We start from the raw sequence: 18,671 nt of genomic DNA, 5'->3' as shown, positions 1-18,671 counted from the left end.
AGCAGAGCTGAGCCCCAGAAAAAGCAAGTTCCAATTTAACTTTAAATCATTCTGGGATGGACAGGGGTGCAAATAATGAAATCCCAACAGCCCAAATCCTGGAACACTGAATTTTAATTGACCTTTTTGTGTCTCCAGTGAAACCCCTTTTCACACAAGTGAAATACAGAGAATATTTCTATTTATTTCCTGGCTGTTTTCCCTCCTGATGCTCCTCAGGGCTGAAGTTGGCTGTTTTTCCAGGAGAATCTCTAACTGGAAGGCTATTCCAGGGATTTGTCTTCCCACTGATGTTCTCCCCATTAATTCTCCCCCTTCAGCACAGGCAGCAATTCCCCACTTTCCTTCAGCTCCTGGAAGACAGAAACGCAGCAATTACGGATTTTTTGGGATTATCCATCAGGAAATACTCCCTGGCAGCAGGGAATGCATCACTAGAGGTCCCTCTTGGCCAACACTGAGGTTTATAAAGTATTTCAATTCTGGTTTGGGGGTATTTAGTAAAAAAAGACAAACTGAAGTGGAAAATCACACCTTGAGAGCTCATGTTGGTATCCCTGGAACTCCAGACACATTCCAGGCATCCACAAAAATTCCCATCCAAAGGAGGAAAAGTCACCCATGGATGGATTTTGTGCCTCCCACCCATAAAACCCAACAAGGAAATAAAATATCCTGGGGATTCTGAGCAGGAGGTGCTTGCCCAGCTCACCCTGGGGACTGAAATTCAAATTACAGGGCTGGGATCTGCCTAAGGAACACCTGGAAACACTTGGAAAATAACGTGGAATATTCTTCTCTCCCCACATTTTAGAATGAACAACTCTCTCTCTTTTATTCCATATTATGGTGCATTAAAAAATGAAATTTAAACCACTGCCAGCATTCACCCACCCATACAAGTCATGAATCCAAACAGCCCAAGGATGCAAAGAGAGAAATTACATTTAAATAGCAAAGAGAAAAGGATTTTACAGCATCTCACAATGCCCAAGATTCCTTTTCCTGGGCACTGGAAAAGCCCCCACACTTCCTAAATTACCCAGATTAATTTTATTTATTTAATCTCCATACTTGGTAAATAAATAAATTAAATAAATCTATAAATTAAGTTAATTTATATAATATAAGCAAATTAATCTATATAATTGAAGCAATCCCTACACTTGTTAAATAAACTGAATTAATCTATATACTTTAAGTAAAGTTAATCTATATAAATAAAATGAATCTACAGAATTTAGGTAAAAAATAATAAATATAAATAAATTACTATTTATATAATATTTTATGTATCTTGACATACTATATATAATTCTATATTATGTATTATATAATTATTCTTCAAATTTATACAATATTTTTTCTATAATTATTTCATTACTTCAATATAATAATTGAAGTAATCCCTGCACTTGTTAAATAAATAAAAACCTATATACTTTAAGTGAAATTAATCTATATAACTAAAATTAATCTATATAATAAAACTAATTTATATAAATTAAATAAATCTATATAATTTAAGTAAAATTAATCTTTGTAAACAAAATTAATCCATATACTTTAAGTAACAGTTAATAAAATAAATAAAATTACTCTATGTAATTGAAGCAATCCTTTTTAAATAAATCAAATTTCTTCTTAAATAAATCTAATTTCCAGAATTTCAGAAATACTGAAATTTTTTAGAATGAAAATATTTAATTTTAGAATTAAATGGGATTTATTGATTGAGCTTTCCCAGGAGCCCCAGAGTCTGAGGAATTGGCTTGGAACCATCCAGGCAGGAATGGCTTCAGGAGGATTTGGGAACTCTGGGAAAAACTCCAATAAAATTTCCTTTTTCCCAGGAATGCTTTCTGAGAAAAATCCCACCCAACTTGGCTGGGAAAAAAAAATCAGGAGTAAAATTAAGGCTGAGAAAAGTGCAAAAAAATGGGGTAAAAATTGGCTTTTCCCAGTCATCCATTGGAGATTTAAACCTCCTTTCCCTGGAAAAAGCATACTGGGGTGGCTGCAGGAATTCTGTGGGAACCAGGTAAGAAAATTCCTATAAATTGAGTTTTTTCTTGCAAATAAATCCCAATTCTTACCTTGACAATGTCCAACCCTCCCACCAGCTCCCCCTTGACGTAGAGCTGGGGGTACGTGGGCCAGTTGGAAAAGGATTTCAGCCCTTGGCGCACCTGGAAAAGCAAATGGCAATTTGGGGAATTTCGGGAATTTCAGCTCTGGAAAAGACAGCAGGGAAATGGGGATGGTTCCCTCACCTCCTCATCCTCCAGGATGTCAAAAGTCTCGTAATCCACCCTGGGGAGAGGGGGAAAAAATGGGTTATTCACATTGTTCGTACTGGGGTTGTGGAGAAATGCTCAAAAAAGAGCAAAACCTCTCAAAGTTTGTCAAGGAATGCCTCAAAATTCTCAAAAAATCCTCAAAGTTCTCAAAAAACCCCCTCAAAATTCTCAAAAAAGCCCCTCAAAGTTCTAAAATCTCAAGATTTTTTTAAAACTCTCGAAAAAACCCTCAGAAGTCTCAAAACCCCAAGATTTTTTAAAAACCCATAAAATGCTAAAAAAATCCTTAAAATTCTCAAAAAAACCCTTCAAAGTTCTAAAACCTCAAGATTTTTAGAAAACTCAAAATTCTCAAAAAAAAAAAAAACCTCAAAAACTCAGGATTTTTTAAAGAACCCATCAAATGTTCAAAAATCCTCCAAGTTCTCAAAAAACTCCTCAAAATTCTTAAAAAACCCCTCAAAATTCTCAAAAAACACCCTCAAAAGTCTCAAAACCTCAAGGTTTTTTAAAATCCCAAGAAATTCTCAAACCACCCTCAAAATCCCCCTGAAAACCCTCAAAAGTCTCACAGAGAAACCTCAAAATCTTGAAAAATCATTCAAAATTCTTCAAAAAAACCCTCAAAATTCTCAGCAAAAACTCTCAAATATTTTCAAAAAGCCCTCAAAAATTCCTCAAAATTCTAATAAAAACCATCAAAACTCTCATAATCTCCTCAAAATTCTCAAAAAAACCCACATAGAAATCTTGAAAGAACTCTCAAAATCTCAAAAATCTCCTTGATAATCTCAAAAATGCCCCATTAAAATTCTCAGGGAACCCTTCAACTGCTTGAAATCCTCTTTAAAAATAAAAAAAACCTTATATCTGAGGAAGAAAGGAAGAATTTCCCTCACATTTTCCAATATCTTTCCCATCAAATGCAGTTTTTCACCCAAACCCTGTTACCTACCCCGTGTTATTCATGATTTCTATGATTTGCTTGCTGAAGCCACATTTTGCCATCTGAAATGGAAAATACAGATGTTCAAATTTCTTTGCTTTTTTTTTTTTTTTAATCCACTTTTTGATTAAATTTTCCAGCTATACCACAGTAATTCCTAATCTTCTGCTGGATGAGCCACTCCTTAATGCCTTTTCCCATCCTTTACCCCCTTATTTTTATGGATTTATGGAATGAATCTGCTTTATTTTGAGGCATCACTGCCTGGATTCACCATGAGAATAAACTACAGCTAATAAACAAGAGCAGCAACTTGTTATATTTATTATACTTATAATTAATTACAATGAATTAATAATTAATATCTACTGCCAAGGACAAAAAACACCCAGCCATTTTTAGATATTCATAGATATTATAGTAATATATATAATATCTATACTACTATATAATATCTATATTACTATCTATTACTATCTATTACTATCTAAATATATATCATAGTATACCTATTATCTCTATTAATAGATATTAATATTTAGAGAATATTCAGCAATAATAAAAACCTGTTCTGTGGTTTGTAGAAGCACCAAATAAAAAGATCAATAACTTTTCCAGCAGCCCTGATTTGAATTAAGGAAGAACAAGGTAAAAAAGTTCAGTATTTTCTGGAACACTCCACGTTACCTGTTTGTTTCCCTTCATAAAGAGCATCACAGGAGCTTTGTTTATCAAGGATTTAAGCCTACAAAAAGACATCAAATACCTTGGTTATCACCCCAGATAAAATGCAGAAGTGGAAATGAAAAATAAATTGAAAAATGTCCAGGAATTCCCTGGGATGGGGCTGGAGAGACTCCCATTCCCACCCCCCATGGAGCAGCTTGGTTAAAAATCTCACTAAAACTTCCCCAAGCTGGGCCAAAGCTGCTGCTGCTCCTTAAAAACACGTTTCATGGACAATTTTATTTTTTTAAGGGAACCTTGAAACCCTTTGGGGAGCAGAGGACATTTCCCATTCCCTCCTTTCCCTAAAAACTTTGTGCAAAAAAAATTCTGTCTAAATGGAGTTAATGCTTGTGAAATTTGCAAACTTTCATCAAGAACTGGTCGAAAAATGTTTAATTTCTTAACAAACTCCTTAAAAAGCACAGGAAGGGGCCAAAAAGTTTTTAAAAATAAGTTTTTAAAGGCCACAAAAAGTCAGTTTTGAAAGTTGAGCACATTACATCTTTGGCTCCAGTTTAATCTCTGCTAAAAGCATTAATTGGGGTTTGTGGCCTCAGTGAAACAATTGAAAAGCAAAGTTACCCAAGCCTTGGGATAAACTTGGAAGGAATTTATAAATCTCTAGAAATTAGAGTGGCAGGACTATTATTTATCACCACTTTTAAAAGGGATTAATTAAATTGTTTCTCCATTGCACTGAGCAGGGAGAAGAACCAGGCAGGGGTTCCCAGAGTTCGGAATTCTGTAGCAAATAAAGCTGGAAAAAGCTTAAAAAGATGATTTTCCCAATTATTCTTAAAGAATAAATTCTTAAAAGGAGACAAGAAGGAATCTCTATCTATATATCCATCTATAAATATAGATATATAAATATATAAGTAGATGTATATAGATATATAAATATATAGATATTTAGAAATATAGAAATATATAGATTTATAAATACATAAATAGATACAGAGAGATACAAATATATAGACATAAATATACAGATATATAGATACATATAGATTTATAACTATATAAATATAGTTATAAATACATAAATAGATATAGGGATATACAAATAAAGATATATAAATATATAAACAGATATTTATAAATATTTAAATAGAAAGATATAAATATATATACAGATATATAGATTTATAAATATATAGATACATGTAGATATATAAACATATAGATAGATAGATAAATATAAAAATAGATTCATTCTTGCTATAAGCAGAAATTAAGCCACAAATATAAATAAAGATTCTTGGACTAAAATGCACAAACCCCCAAACACATTGAAAAACTGCAGGAATTCTGTAAGCAAATAAATTCTTGAAGCAATTCTGATAAAGTAGAAAATCATAGGGGGTTTTCCCTATATGAACATAAGAAAAAAACCTCAATAATTGTTATAATTCACCCACCTGTCCTCCAGCTTCTGGGCCTTGGGGCAGACTGTGTCCAGCTCTCCTGATGCCTCGAGCTCCTGGGGAAAACAAGGAGGGGAAAAAACAAAAAATGAAGTGGAAAAAGCAAAGAAAAAAATTTAAAAAAGCAAGAAAAATCCATTTGTGGCAAGCCAAGAAGGTGATAAAACCCATTTTTGTCACCTTGATGATGTCCAGGCCCCCGATGAGCTCCCCAGCCACGTAGAGCTGAGGGTAGGTTGGCCAGTTGGAGAAAGTTTTGAGGCCCTGCCGAACTTCCTCATCAGAGAAAATGTCAAAGCTGCTGAAGGCCACGTTGTGCCTGCTCAGGATCTCCACCATCTGCTTGCTGAAGCCTGAAAAAAGGAAATAAACTGGATTTCAATAAAGGTGTGCTCACCTCAGCTGCCTAAAAATGGCATTTTTCCCCCCAGCAAGTTCAAAACTCTTCTGGTTGTTGTTCTTTGCTTTATCAACAGCTTCCAACAATATCAAAGGGCAAAAAAAACCCATTTAATAGTTGGCAAATAAATGGCAAATACCATTTAATACCATTTCTGTTTATTGGTGTTGATTTATTTATTACTGTTCTCACTAGTTTAGCTGAAAAACTTGACTTTTGAAAGTATTTTCTACTTATATTTATATTATTCTATATATTATTACTGTTATATTATACTGTATATTATTACTACTATATTATACTTACATTATACTATGTATCATTACTATTATATTATATTATGTTATATTATGTTATATCATACTTATATAAGTATTTACTACTTCATTTTCTATTATTTTATTTTAGGAGCATCCTTCCCTACTTCACCTAAAAGGCAAATTCCTTTTTCTTTTTTTTTTTTTTTTATGTTTTCCTGAGTGTTTAATGGTATTTTATTGCCTCTTTGATACCTTCACACCATGTTTTGTTTTCCTTTCTGACAGATTTTTGTATCAACAGTCTCAGCAGGATGCTAAGCACTGACTATTCTGATTTTACAAGATTTTATTTGTTTATAAGCGGCCAACCTGAGGAGGAAAGTTTCCCCTTTTTTGTAACTAAGCATATTTTTTTCCCCAAGAAAATTGTCACATTATTTGTAAAGAGTGGTAGGCATGAAAATTTTAATATTATTGAATTTAGAGTCATCTTTTCCCCCTCCCAGACAGCACAATCACATTGTTTGCCGAGACGATCCAGCAGAATTTGCCCCTAAATCAATAAAATAATCAGATTTTCTACCTTTGCCAGCTTTGCATTCAAACCCCCCTGAAATCCTTCCAATTCCCTCCAAGAATTCCACCAAATGCTGTGCAAATGAAAACCTTTACACAAATATTAAATAAAAAGAGAGAGAGAGAGAGAGAATGCTTAAAGGCTTCAATAAAAGAATAAAAAAATTGAGGTTGAAACGGGGAAAGGATGGAAGTGGCAGCACAGAACCACCTCTGATTTTAGATGTAGGAATTTGCATTTTTACTGCAACGTTTTTAGGTTGTTTTTCCTTCCTTTCCTGCTGCATTTTTGGAGTTCATGAAAGAGAAGGAGGATCCTGAATTTCCCCTTCACCTGGGAGCTGATCAGCAAACACCTCCAGGCTCAGTGCTGCTGGTTATTCCAATAAATGAGCTCCCGGAGCTGGGGAAAGGGGAAAAAAACAGCTTTATTTGAGCTGTGGGCAATCCCATGCAAAGCAGGAAGATGGATTGGTTGGGATTCACTCGGAATAAAATGTCCCAACATTCCCACAAGAAAAGATCTGGGTGGGATTTCTGCAGGAGTGGCTGGTAAGGGATAATTAAATTACTGAGAAAATGGTTTATTAAAGTGAGGGCTGGGTGACCAGAGCAACAAAAACACCTTGGAAAATGAGACTATGAATGAAGCAAATAAACAAAAAGTAACAAATAAATGCCAATATTGCCAAAGAAATGTACTGAAATCACCCAGGTGCATTTAGGGCAGACAAAGCCCCCCAAAAATGGATGACAGGTCACAGGTTTTCATAGTTAATGTTCCAATTACAGCTTCAGGTAATGAAGTCATTTACCCCAAATTTGCTCCCCCAACTCACTTTTGTTTCCATGTCTCAGGCCTGAGGCAGTGAGGTGTCCTTGGTCCCCAGGCCTGTTGTGCCTGACCAAAACGGCAGCAGCTCACACTGTGTGTGGAGTTTAGATTTACACACTAAAGAACTGCAGGATTACAGTTGAAAACCATAAAAGCTCAAATCCTAAGGCATCACTTCACCAAAGAGCACGAGCCCTCTGGGTGAGCACAGCACCACAGGGACGCAATACTCCAAAAGGATGGGGAGGGGGAAAACACCACCAGAAAGGAGAGAAACCCCAGGAAACGCTCACCACAGCGGGGTTCCTTGGGAGAGCCCTTCATGAAGAGCATGCAGGGGGCAGCGTTGATGAGCTTCTTGAGGCGGGCATGGAGCTGCTCCTGGGCAGAGGCGGCGGGGCTGGCGGCGGGGGCAGCGCCGGCCGCGTGTCGCTGCACCTTCTGTGTCAGCTCCGGGGCGTGAGCCCCGTCCAGCCTGTCCACCTTCTGACAGTTCTGCAGGGAAAAACACACAGCCTTCAGTCCAGCATGGGCTAAGAGCACAGCACACGCTGTAGGGATGCGTTCCCAACACCCAGCAAGTGTTCTAACTTTTCCAAGTTAAAGACTCACCCCTTGCATTTCTGGTAAGAAGCCAGAAAGTTCTTTGCGGTTCTGACAGGGATGGGCTCAGTGCCATGAGAGAAGCAGCTACTGAACCTTCTCCCTGTTCTTCAAACCGGTACCTCTCCCTATTGGCAGCAAGTCAAACTGTCCCTCCTAAAACATTCAGTGTTTAGGAGGGAGCTCAAAGGAAGTGAAGGGCTTTTTGGAGTGTTTCTAGCAGGGTGTCAGAGGTTTTCTCGGACACCTGCGCACGGCTTTTGTTTCCTGTAACATTTGTTATTTTTCATTTATTAAATCTTTCATAACACTCTGGCCAGGTGCTAAACTGTATCAACACACGCCCAGCAAAGCCCAGCTTGTCAGGGAGGGACTGCATTCCCAGGCTCCTGCCTTTCTGCCAGTGGCAATGATGCCCAAGGGATTTCAGATTTTCTGTTTTTCAGAGCCTATGTTAGTGCCTAATTCTGAACTCCACGTGAAGTTTAGTTAACTGCCTTCACATTTTAGTCAGAAAAAACAATTCCTCTGGGGCTGAAACTCAAGGACACCCTCCAGCCTCAGGCACTGAAAGTATAAATAAAAGTGAATTGAGGAATATGACTTTATTACCTGAAGCTGTAATTTGGGATTAACCCCTGATTATGTAAATGGGCCGAACTTATTTTTGTCTGAAACACTTGTGATCATCATGCACCCAGCCTCTGGGAGGCTTTGACTGCCCAAGGTGTATCTATGGAAGGCCTTTAATAAATCTACACTTTATTCTCTTAATCTTTTCCAGCCTTGGTTCTAGTAGCTACTTCAAGACATCAGCACTACTCCAAGTAACAGCAGCAAGTCTGCCTCTAGAAATACTTATTAAAGAAAATATTATCAATTTTATCATCACACTCAAACAGAATTGTTATTTCTATTATTACCAGATTTACTTGGGTTTTCTCCCAACTACAACACAAAGAAACGTTGCTGTAAATTTTTAGACTCAAGTACAACAACTAAAAAAAAAAAAAAAAAAAAAGGATGAATCCAGAAGCAATTAAGGAAGCTCTGAAATATTCCATAGAAAGTGCAAAAACCATTTCTATCTCCATTTTTAGGTTCCACTGGATAGAATTCAATCAGTTCCAGAGGTGTTTCCTCACTGAGAAAGCTCAGTGTAGTGCATTACAAAAGTATTAAGAGTCCACATGGATTCTGTTTTCTCTTAAATCCATTTTCTCTTAAATTCATTTCCCCTTAAATCCATTTCCTCTTACCTTAAAGAACAAGAACGTTGGAACAGAACTAATTCCATATTTTTCAGACACTTCAGGCACAGCCTCAGCTTCCAGCTAAAAACCAAACCACAAAAAAAACCCTGGATTATTTTCATAATCTTCTTTAAAGTTTCACTGTGAGTGTCAATCCTGGAATGTTCTCCCTGGCATTTTATACATTTAAACAGGCTCTGCTGCCGAAGTTTGGGAGACATTTGCATTTAAATGAGACTCTCAGGGCTGCCTTGGCACCCACTGAACCTCCACGGTGTCAAAACAGGTTCAGAGGTTTTTATTTTGTTGCACATTTCAAAAGACGCCCCGAGGCTGCGAATAAAATTTTTGGTGCACTCCTGACCTGGTAAATTTTCCATCCTGTGCAGCTCCTGCTATATTGGAATCCATAAATCACTGCCCCCAGTTATGTCACCACCACAGAGGTTCTTTTGTGCCCCTTTTGGGGGGCTCTACATCACCCCTGACATCCACAGCCTCCTGCAAATCAGGAGGGGAAAAGGAGGTGTTCCTTCAGCTGGGGGTGCTAAACTTGATTTTTAACTCCTGCAAGGCTGCTGAGTGCCCAGCCTTGGGGTTACTGCTCCCACTTCCAGCATGTGGGGACTGGCAATGAACATTTATCTTAACTGGCTCAGACTCGGAGCTGCTCCAGCTACACAGGCTCTTAATGAACCCACTAATTACAGAGGCAAAGCAGGAGCATCAAAACTGAGCCCCAGCCTCCTCTAACAGAATCAACTGAGAAACTACAGCTAGAAAATGAAAGCTTACATTCAACTGAAAGCTTATAGAAAATGGAAAGAGAATAGACAATTCCAATTATTGATCCTTTTTCCAGGGGCAAATGATTACTTCCACCTCTAATACTCCTTTTCTTTCCCTGCAAAATTTCCTGCTTGGATATATATGACACAGAACAGATTTTATTTTGTACTTCAGGAACTTGCTCTTGTTGGCACAGCTCCCCAAAATGTTGTTTTTGAAATGAGCACTCTCATTTCAGCCAAACATCTCAGGAGGTAACAGGTGCTTGCCAATTCAAAGGCAGGCTGGATATTCTGGAAGACAAAAAATCCCACCAAGAACTGCCAAAATCAAACATATTCCTCTTGAGGAGCTCCTCCCTCCAAAATACATCAGCAAAATTTACTCAAGAATTTTCATCATCTTATTTTCTCTAAGCAAGAACACCAGTAATATTAAAATTACTGGGAGGAGGGAAGTCAGGGGGAAGGATTTGCCACTATCTTGGTTTTACAGCCCTGGCTGACTTTAGAACCTCGTTATTAAAGAATAAATTACAGCTGAATAATAAAGGTCATAAATAAATAATACAGGAATAATAAAAAGGCATCTGAGAGATTTCAGACTTTGTTGGGCTGAGTAAGAGCTATTAAACTCTAGATAAATTCAAGCATCTTGAATTTGCAGTGTGTTGAAAATTAGTCTTTGGAAGCTCTAAGTCATAAAATACCATTAAAATAATTCCATCTTGTTTTACAAATACCAACTGAGAGGAATCATTAAAAAAAACCCACACACACATCCTAAAGGCTGTAAAAATCCCATTAAAATACGCACACACAGCTGGCTGCTCCATTGCTCCCTGCCCTCATCATTCCACAAGTGTCTCATCAACCAGAGACATTTGGTTTAAAACCAACAGTGGATGAAGGGAATTCCTTTTTCCTTCCCCTGGATCTCAGTGGGATGTGCAGAGGGTCTCACAAATCAGAGACAACACTGAATTCACCTTCCTGAAGGGTCCTTGTAGTGCCACAGGAACCCTCTTGCAATCCTGAGATCCCTCAACCAGGAAGATCTCTAGGGCTGAACACCCTGGGGCAGTGGGAGGTGTCCCTGCCCATGGCAGAGGTGGCACTGGATGGGATTTAGAGTCGTTTCCCATCTAAACCATTCCAGGATTCCCTGTCTGAACCCACCCCTGACAGCAGCAGCACCTCAGGGATAACACTGGATGGGCTTTGAGGTCCTTTCCCACCCAAACCATTCCAGGATTCCCTGTCTGAGCCCACCCTTGACAGCAGCAGCACCTCAGGGATAACACTGGATGGGATTTAGGGTTTCTCCCACCCAAAGCATTCCAGGAGCCCATCCCTGACAGCAGCAGCACCTCTGGGGTAACACTGGATGGGATTTGGGGTCCCTCCAACCCAAACCATCCCAGGATTCCCTATCTGAGCCCACCTCTGAGATAACACTGGATGGGATTTGGGGTCCCTCCAACCCAAACCATCCCAGGATTCCCTATCTGAGCCCACCTCTGAGATAACACTGGATGGGATTTGGGGTCCCTCCAACCCAAACCATCCCAGGATTCCCTATCTGAGCCCACCTCTGAGATAACACTGGATGGGATTTGGGGTCCCTCCAACCCAAACCATCCCAGGATTCCCTGTCTGAGCCCATCTCTGGAATAACACTGGGTGGGATTTAGGGTCTCTCCCACCCAAACCACTCCAGGATTCCCTGTCTTAGCCCATCCCTGACAGCAGCAGCACCTCAGAGATGACAGACGTAAGAGGGGAATTTGCCATGTGAGGCCACTGAGGCACTCCAGGAGGAACCTCCCCCATTCAGGAACATTTCCCTGGCCCAAGAGCCCCCGTGGCCTGACCTGCACGAAGGTGACCTGGCTGTGCTCCTGCGCCAGCGCCGCCATCACCTCGTTCATCTGCACACACTGCGGAGCCCACGACGCCCAGAAGTGAACCACCACCAGGGACCTGGGGAGAAACAGCATTCCTGGGAAAACTGCCTCGCCACAGGACATGAAACAACTACACTCACTTGTCAAGTTGAGAAGTGAGGAGAGAAAGAGGAAGTTTATCATGATTTGGGGGTTAAATAGAGTCTGGGTTTCGTTCAGGGATTGGGAGATGAGAGTAACATCTCTCTGACCCCAGTGGTCAACTTAGAAGGCCATCAGTTTGTCTTTCCCCCTGGAAAGGAATGTGTTGTTTACAAAATATCAGTCTTTGGTTTTGTTACAAGCCTGAGAAAGCTCCAGTAGAAATGTGAGAAACATCAGAAGGCTGAAAAATCAGGGTGACAAAACTGCCCAAAAAAACCCAGGATCATGGAATCACTGAGCCTGGGAAAGGCCTCCAGGGACAACGTCCAGAAATTTTCTGACCCAAGGTACAACAACTAAAATTAAAAAAAACCCTATGTATGAATCCAGAAACACTTAAAGGAAGCCCTGAAATATTCCATAGAAAATGCAAAAATCATTTCTATCTCCATTTTTAGGTTCCACTGGATAGACTTCAATCAGTTCCAGAGGTGTTTCCTCACTGAGAAAGCTCAGTGTAGAGCATTACAAAAGTATAAGTATTAAGAGTCCACATGGATTCTGTCTTCTCTTAAATCCATTTCCTCTTACCTTATAGAAGAAGAACTAATTGGAAGAACAAGAACTAGTCGGAACTGAACTAATTCCATATTTTTCAGACACTTCAGGCACAGCCTCAGCTTCCACCATCCAGGTGCCCCATCCTCACTTTGTCCCCAGCCCTGAGCCCTGAGTGCCACCTCCAGGAATTCCCTGGACACTCCAGGGCTGAGGACTCCATAGAAACCCACTCCCAGCACCTTCCTGAGGTTAAAAACAACCCTTTGAGAAAGGTTTTTGAAGCATAACCAGCATTTTTCCTTTCCCAGGAACCATTCCAATCCCAGCCAGCACTGCTGAGGCCACTCAGCACAAAACCCATCACGCTGCAATGTTATTTTTCTGCTTTCATTAGCTCCAACTCTTATTCCAGCTTTTCTGGGATCTTTGGGATTGGTTCCATGCAGCATTAAAAGGAAATCCCATCACACTGGGCACCAGCTCCCATGGGCTGAAACATCTGGGATGACAACAGTGAGAAGATACTGGAATTTTCAATTCCCTTCTCCACGTTTGCAGAGGTCAAACCCAGCAGAGAATGGGAGTAAGGAATTAAAGATACAATGTACTAATATTAATATCCATAGAAAAATAGAGAAATCAAGTCACCCATCCCACAGAGGGCACTTTCTGTCTCTTATTCCTGAAGGATGGAAGTTCAGTGTAAATTGTAGCAGGTGCGTGGGCAGCACAAGATCCCTGCTGGAGCAGGTCCTGCTGTGGGACCTGGTCACACACCCTGGAGGCTTTCACAGACTTGATTTTCCAACGACATTCTAGAAAATTCTGGCAGAAAAACGACAGAATAACTTTTCTTTTTGCCCCCCAAGTCCTCAGTTTAAGTCTGTACCCACAGCAGGACACAGGGATGGACCTCAGGACAAATCATCACAGGATTATTTCATCCTCATCCCACCAGAGCCTGGCCCTTCCTCACCAACATCCAGCTGCAATATATTCAATTTTATCTTCAGGAAGAACATATTTTAAATTCATTTGAACAATGGGTTTTGGAGTTGTTTTGGTTTTTTGATTTATTTTTTTTATTCATTCACAGAACAATTCAAATTTTGCAACAGAACTGCTCTCTGAGCACTTCAATTTCACCTTAAAAAAGGGCTGAGTAATTGAAAACACTAAGAAAGATAAAAATGAAGACTTAGCAAAATGAAGCACTTAAGTAATTCTAAACAAAATGTTCCCTGCATTCAACCAAGGTTGAATGAAAATGAAATGAAAATGAAAATGAAAAAAAAAGCTCCATTGTTAAACAGAGCAGGGACAAAAAGGTTATGACAAATCACCAATTTTCTCTTTAAATACCAAGATTTACACTTACTCCACGACACAAACTTACTGATAATTCAATGCAAGAAATAGTCTGAAACATGGAATCCTATGAAATTAACGTGTCATTATAAATGCTGTTTTCAAGGGAAGCAGAGGAAGAGTTATCAGAATTATCAACTCATCTTGGGTCCAAGAAATGGATAAAATAAATATATTAAAATAATCAATTCTTTTAGAGAAAACCTGAATGATGTTCTGTGACAAAGGCAATGAGAAAATTACTGGTGGGTTTTTTTAAAGAGCCTTAAAATACTGTGTTTGTTCCATTTCATTTTAATTTGGGAACATGAGTTTCTTCATAATGTCCCTACAAAGTAATCCAGCTGCAGGACAATTCCAGGAGAGAAAAAAGGAAATCCTGCAGCAAGTCTGGAAGAAATTCTGTTCCTTTCTCCCAGAACCATCGTTTAACAGCATTTCCTGTCTTTAAGCACTGATGCTGATATTCCAGCACACTTTTAATCAGCTGTAAATCTCTAATTACAGAGGTGGTTACTGCAGCTCCTCCCTCCCAGAGTAAAACGTGTGCATGGAATACTGGAATGAAACCACTGGGATTGTTCCAGGACAGGGCTGGGAGCACCCTGGGGTGGTGGGAGGGGTCCCTGGATGGGCTTTCAGGGCCCAAACCAGGCTGGGCTTGCAGGAAAAGCAGAGCTCTGTCATTAATTGTTAGAGCACAAAACCAGATTAATGAAAACCCTGGGCAGGAGATATTATTCGGAATAACATGATGAAAAAATGAAATTATTCTGTGGCAATAAACACCCAAACCTGCTCTGCTGTTCCCATTGAAACGTCCTGGTGGTTTTGCTGACACCTTTGGTGGCTGGAGGACAATGCCAGCTCGCAGGGCAGCTCTGGTTTTATTTCTTACACGATTTATGGGATTTTTCAGCCAATTCGGCCCCAAATTCCCTGCGGCAGGAGCTGCGGGGCGGCGCCTCCCACCGCTGAGCCGGGGGAACGGGGGGATGGCAAACCCCGGGCCAAAGCCGGGCCAAAGCCGAGCCTTGGCGCAGTTTGGGGCTCGGTTTGTCTCGATTTTGGGGATTTTTATCTTCCCCGCGCAGGTTTCACCGAGCGCTGCGGCAGCACCGGCCCCTCCCGAGCTGTGCCCTGAGGGACACGGGAGAGGACACCGGGAATGACATCCATGGAAGGGACACTGGGAATGACACTGGGAACGACACCGGGAATGGCACCAAGGGACGGGACACCGGGAACGGCACCCACGGAGGGGACACCGGGAATGACATCCATGGGGGGGACACCGGGAATGGCACTGGGAACGACACCGGGAATGGCACCAAGGGACGGGACACCGGGAACGGCACCCACGGAGGGGACACCGGGAATGGCATCCATGGAGGGGACACCGGGAACGGAACCCAGGGAGGGGACACCGAGACAGCCCCGCGGTTGGGACGCCGGGGTGTCACTGAGTGACGGTACCCGGGGACGGTACCCGTGGAGGAGACTCAGGGGTGGCACCGCGGGGACGGAACCCAGGGTAAGGGACAAAGGACCGGGACCCTCCCCCGGTGTCCCCTCACCTGTCGGGGCGCTGCAGCAGCTGCTGGAACTGCTCGGCGGAGCCCGCGGCGGCCACCGCGCCCGCCATGGCCCGGCTGAGGGAGGGACACGTGGTGTCGCCGCCGGGTCACGTGGGGCCGCGCCGGGTCACGTGGGGCCGCTCCCGGCCGCGCGCTTCCTCCCCGCGTCACGTGCGCCCGCCTTTGTCACGTGTCCTCCCCGCGTCACGTGCCCGCCTGTGTCCCTTGTCACGTGTCCCCGCCGTGTCCCTTGTCCCCCGTGCCACCCGGCCCGTTCCAAGGGCAGGGACACGTCCGGTGGGCCGGGATGCTCCAGGTCACACCAGGCCCGGCCTGGAGCGCTCCCGAGCCTCCCAATGTGCCAAATGCCAAATATTCCTGAAAATGCTGATCCGGGATGTTCCACCTTTGCCAATATGGGAGAAGGAGGTTTAATCCAGATTTAAACACTGATGTGACTTCCCATGGGTGAGGAGGGAGATTTAATCCACATCTAAACACTGACGTGACCTCCAGGTGATGTCCGGCTGCTGGGATTGCCTTGTTGACATCTCCCCCTGCTCTCGTCTCCCACGTTTTGAGAAGGATTCCCACTGGGAAAAGGCACGGGGAATACAGAATTTACCAGCCCCCAGAGACATTTGGCAGAGCTCCCAAGACGAAAAGGAAACCAATAAAAACAACTGGCCAGCTGTGCTGGATCAGCTCCCACTGGGAAAGAAGGGAATTCCAGGAGGAGGGACCAGCAACACGAGAAACCCCAAAAGCAGAGGAAGATTGGGAATCTGTGAGGAGCAAGAGAATCATGAAGGAGAAGATAGAACACTAATTAATAAGGGAACGGTGTAACGTGCAGCCAGTGAAATGTATAAATAGTGACAAGTTTTGGTAGTTGTGTGCTGGTTTGGGGGATCAGCCCAGTCCCCTTTTTGTGCAGGGCTGGAAAGAAATCCCGTAACTCTGGGTGGGGATCAGGCTCTTCCACAGTGCGGAAAAAACCCCATTTGGGATAACAGTGCCAGAGGCAGCTCTGGGAATTCCATCCCCACCCTCCCAGGGAACAATTCCTGCCCAATATCCCATCTAAATCTTCCCATTTTCAGCTTAAAGCCATTCCCTGTGTCCTGTCCCTCCATCCCTTGTCCCCAGTCCCTCTCCAGCTCTCCTGGAGCCCCTTTAGGCCCTGGCAGGGGCTCTGAAGTCCCTCTGGAGCTTTTCCTCTGCAGGTGAACCCCCCATGTGTCCCAGGCTGGCACTTCTGGAGTGTGTCCAGGTCCCCCTGGATGCCATCCCATCCTTCAGGGGTGTCACTGCCCCCTCGGCCTGGTGTCACCTGCCCAGGTGCCAGCAGTGCCACCATCCCCTCGTGTGTCCTCAGTGTCTCTGGTCCCAGTACAGCCCCTGGGGGACTCCCCTGGTCACTGCCCCACCAGCACTGGGAACCAGTGGCCCTCTGGAATATCATCCCAGCTATCCAGAATATCCTCCTGCTGCTGCTCAGGATGACAAATTCCCGTTTTCCTTTGGATTTGCCAGGATATTCCACAGAAAAAAAATCCAGGATGTTGTCAAGGTGAAATGAGATTCTCACCCCTGGAGCTCGCTGCCCATAAATCTGGAACCAGGATTATGCCAGTGATGGGAATTGCAGTGTGGATAAGAACAGTGAATATTTATTTTGGTCTGTCCAATAATCCTCCTGATGCAGAAAGAGACAAAAATTAATCCAAACCACTCTGAGCTCTGTGCTGTTAAAAAAGAGGGTCATGAAACAGCTGTAAATTTCACTGTTTGGATAAATCTCATGTTAAAATTTTGATACAATAATCAACAATGTTTTATCTGAATTCTCAAAAAGAAAATTAATGCAAAATAAAACATTAATATCTCATTTTGTTGTCTTTTCCTATAGACTAAAATATTTTTGAAGAAAACAAAAAATATAAACTGACACATTTTCCATAAATACATTGTACTTGATATAAATTGTGTGAGTGGAGAAAAGAAAGTCTAATTCTGTTTATTTTCTCTGACATTTTAACCTCACAGAAACCCAGTGGAAAAATCAGAAATTCCAGCCTTTAGGAAAAGCATGTTTAGAATTTTATCCCATTTTGCTGAGTTTCGGGAGCCTTTAAAAATTATTGTTCCTCTCTCACAAAACAAGGAAAAACGTGGGGTTTCCCCCCCATAAAATACTGTTTTGGAGAAAATAATTTTGTTTAAACCATGAATTCTTGTGTTATCAATAGGATTTCCCAATTTTATTTTAGATTCCAGCTCATATCAAATAAAATCCCACAGGGAAAACACCTGGCTGGGACGAGCAGCCACTGCACTGTGTCCTTAGTGAGGCTAAACCAGGGAATACCACAAACAATTCCCACAAATTCCTATTTTCCAACGGGAAACCCTTTTGTCTTTGGAGTTCCCCACCAAATTCAATTCTGCTGTGGACATTCCATGGAAAAGGCTGGAATTCCTGCTGGATTCACTCTGGGGTTTGGGATTCTTTTTTCCGTGTTTCAGTCCCATTCCCAGTGAGTTCCCAACACACAGAGGTGAATTTTGGCTGTGGAGGAATTGAGCAGAGGGAATCCCGAGGGTCTGGCTGCAGACATTATGGGATGGAGGCCAAGGCTCCGTGCCACGGTTCCGCTCCGGGAATGAGGCGTGGGACAGATGGAACCCCTGGAAATAAATCTCCTCCCTCCGTTGGCCGATGTCAACTCCAGCTCTGCCCCATAAATCAAACCCTCAGCCTTGAAAAGAGGTTCCCGAGACCTTTTCCAGGTTCCTTGGGAAAGGAGAGCTGAGGATTGCTGCTCCAAATGGATTGGCCCAGGGAGACAGGGAAGAGCTAAATCTGCCTCCCCTCCGGCTGTATTTCTGGGATCCCATATGGAGCCTTGGCAGCAGCGTCCCAGGGAAGCCTCAAGGACTCGGGATGGAGCAGGCAGGGGGACAAATCAACCTGGCAAGTGCCAGGTGAGCCCC

The 18,671-nt window shown here is 42.1% G+C and overlaps 1 protein-coding gene across 1 annotated transcript; it reads right to left on the bottom strand.

Annotated features, from left to right (window-relative positions):
• Nucleotides 1–96: 96 nt before the first annotated feature.
• Nucleotides 97–15,797, bottom strand: GLRX3 (glutaredoxin 3). The gene is made up of 11 exons (XM_083866354.1): nt 15,675–15,797; nt 11,992–12,100; nt 9,336–9,410; nt 7,767–7,968; nt 5,583–5,755; nt 5,397–5,458; nt 3,934–3,991; nt 3,256–3,308; nt 2,274–2,313; nt 2,097–2,189; nt 97–353 (listed from the first exon to the last, which is right to left on the bottom strand). Exons 1-11 carry the CDS (start codon nt 15,740–15,742, stop codon nt 303–305), a joined length of 984 nt encoding a protein of 327 aa, XP_083722480.1. The 5' UTR covers nt 15,743–15,797; the 3' UTR covers nt 97–302.
• Between the last annotated feature and the right edge of the window lie 2,874 nt (nt 15,798–18,671).

Source organism: Zosterops lateralis, assembly GCF_965231275.1.
Source record: "Zosterops lateralis genome assembly, chromosome: 8".
Classification (NCBI taxonomy): domain Eukaryota; kingdom Metazoa; phylum Chordata; class Aves; order Passeriformes; family Zosteropidae; genus Zosterops; species Zosterops lateralis.
The sequence above is the reverse complement of the archived record's forward strand: the minus strand, read 5'-3'. Positions and strand labels throughout refer to the sequence as shown.

Coding starts and splice junctions, on each gene's coding strand:
- GLRX3 (XM_083866354.1), bottom strand. CDS start 15,742: ATGGCGGGCGCGGTGGCCGCCGCGGGCTCCGCCGAGCAGTTCCAGCAG. Junction 9,411..11,991: donor GCCAGGTCACCTTCGTGCAG/GTCAGGCCACGG, acceptor TTTGGTTTTTAG/CTGGAAGCTGAGGCTGTGCC. Junction 2,314..3,255: donor GAAATCATGAATAACACGGG/GTAGGTAACAGG, acceptor CCCTCTCCCCAG/GGTGGATTACGAGACTTTTG.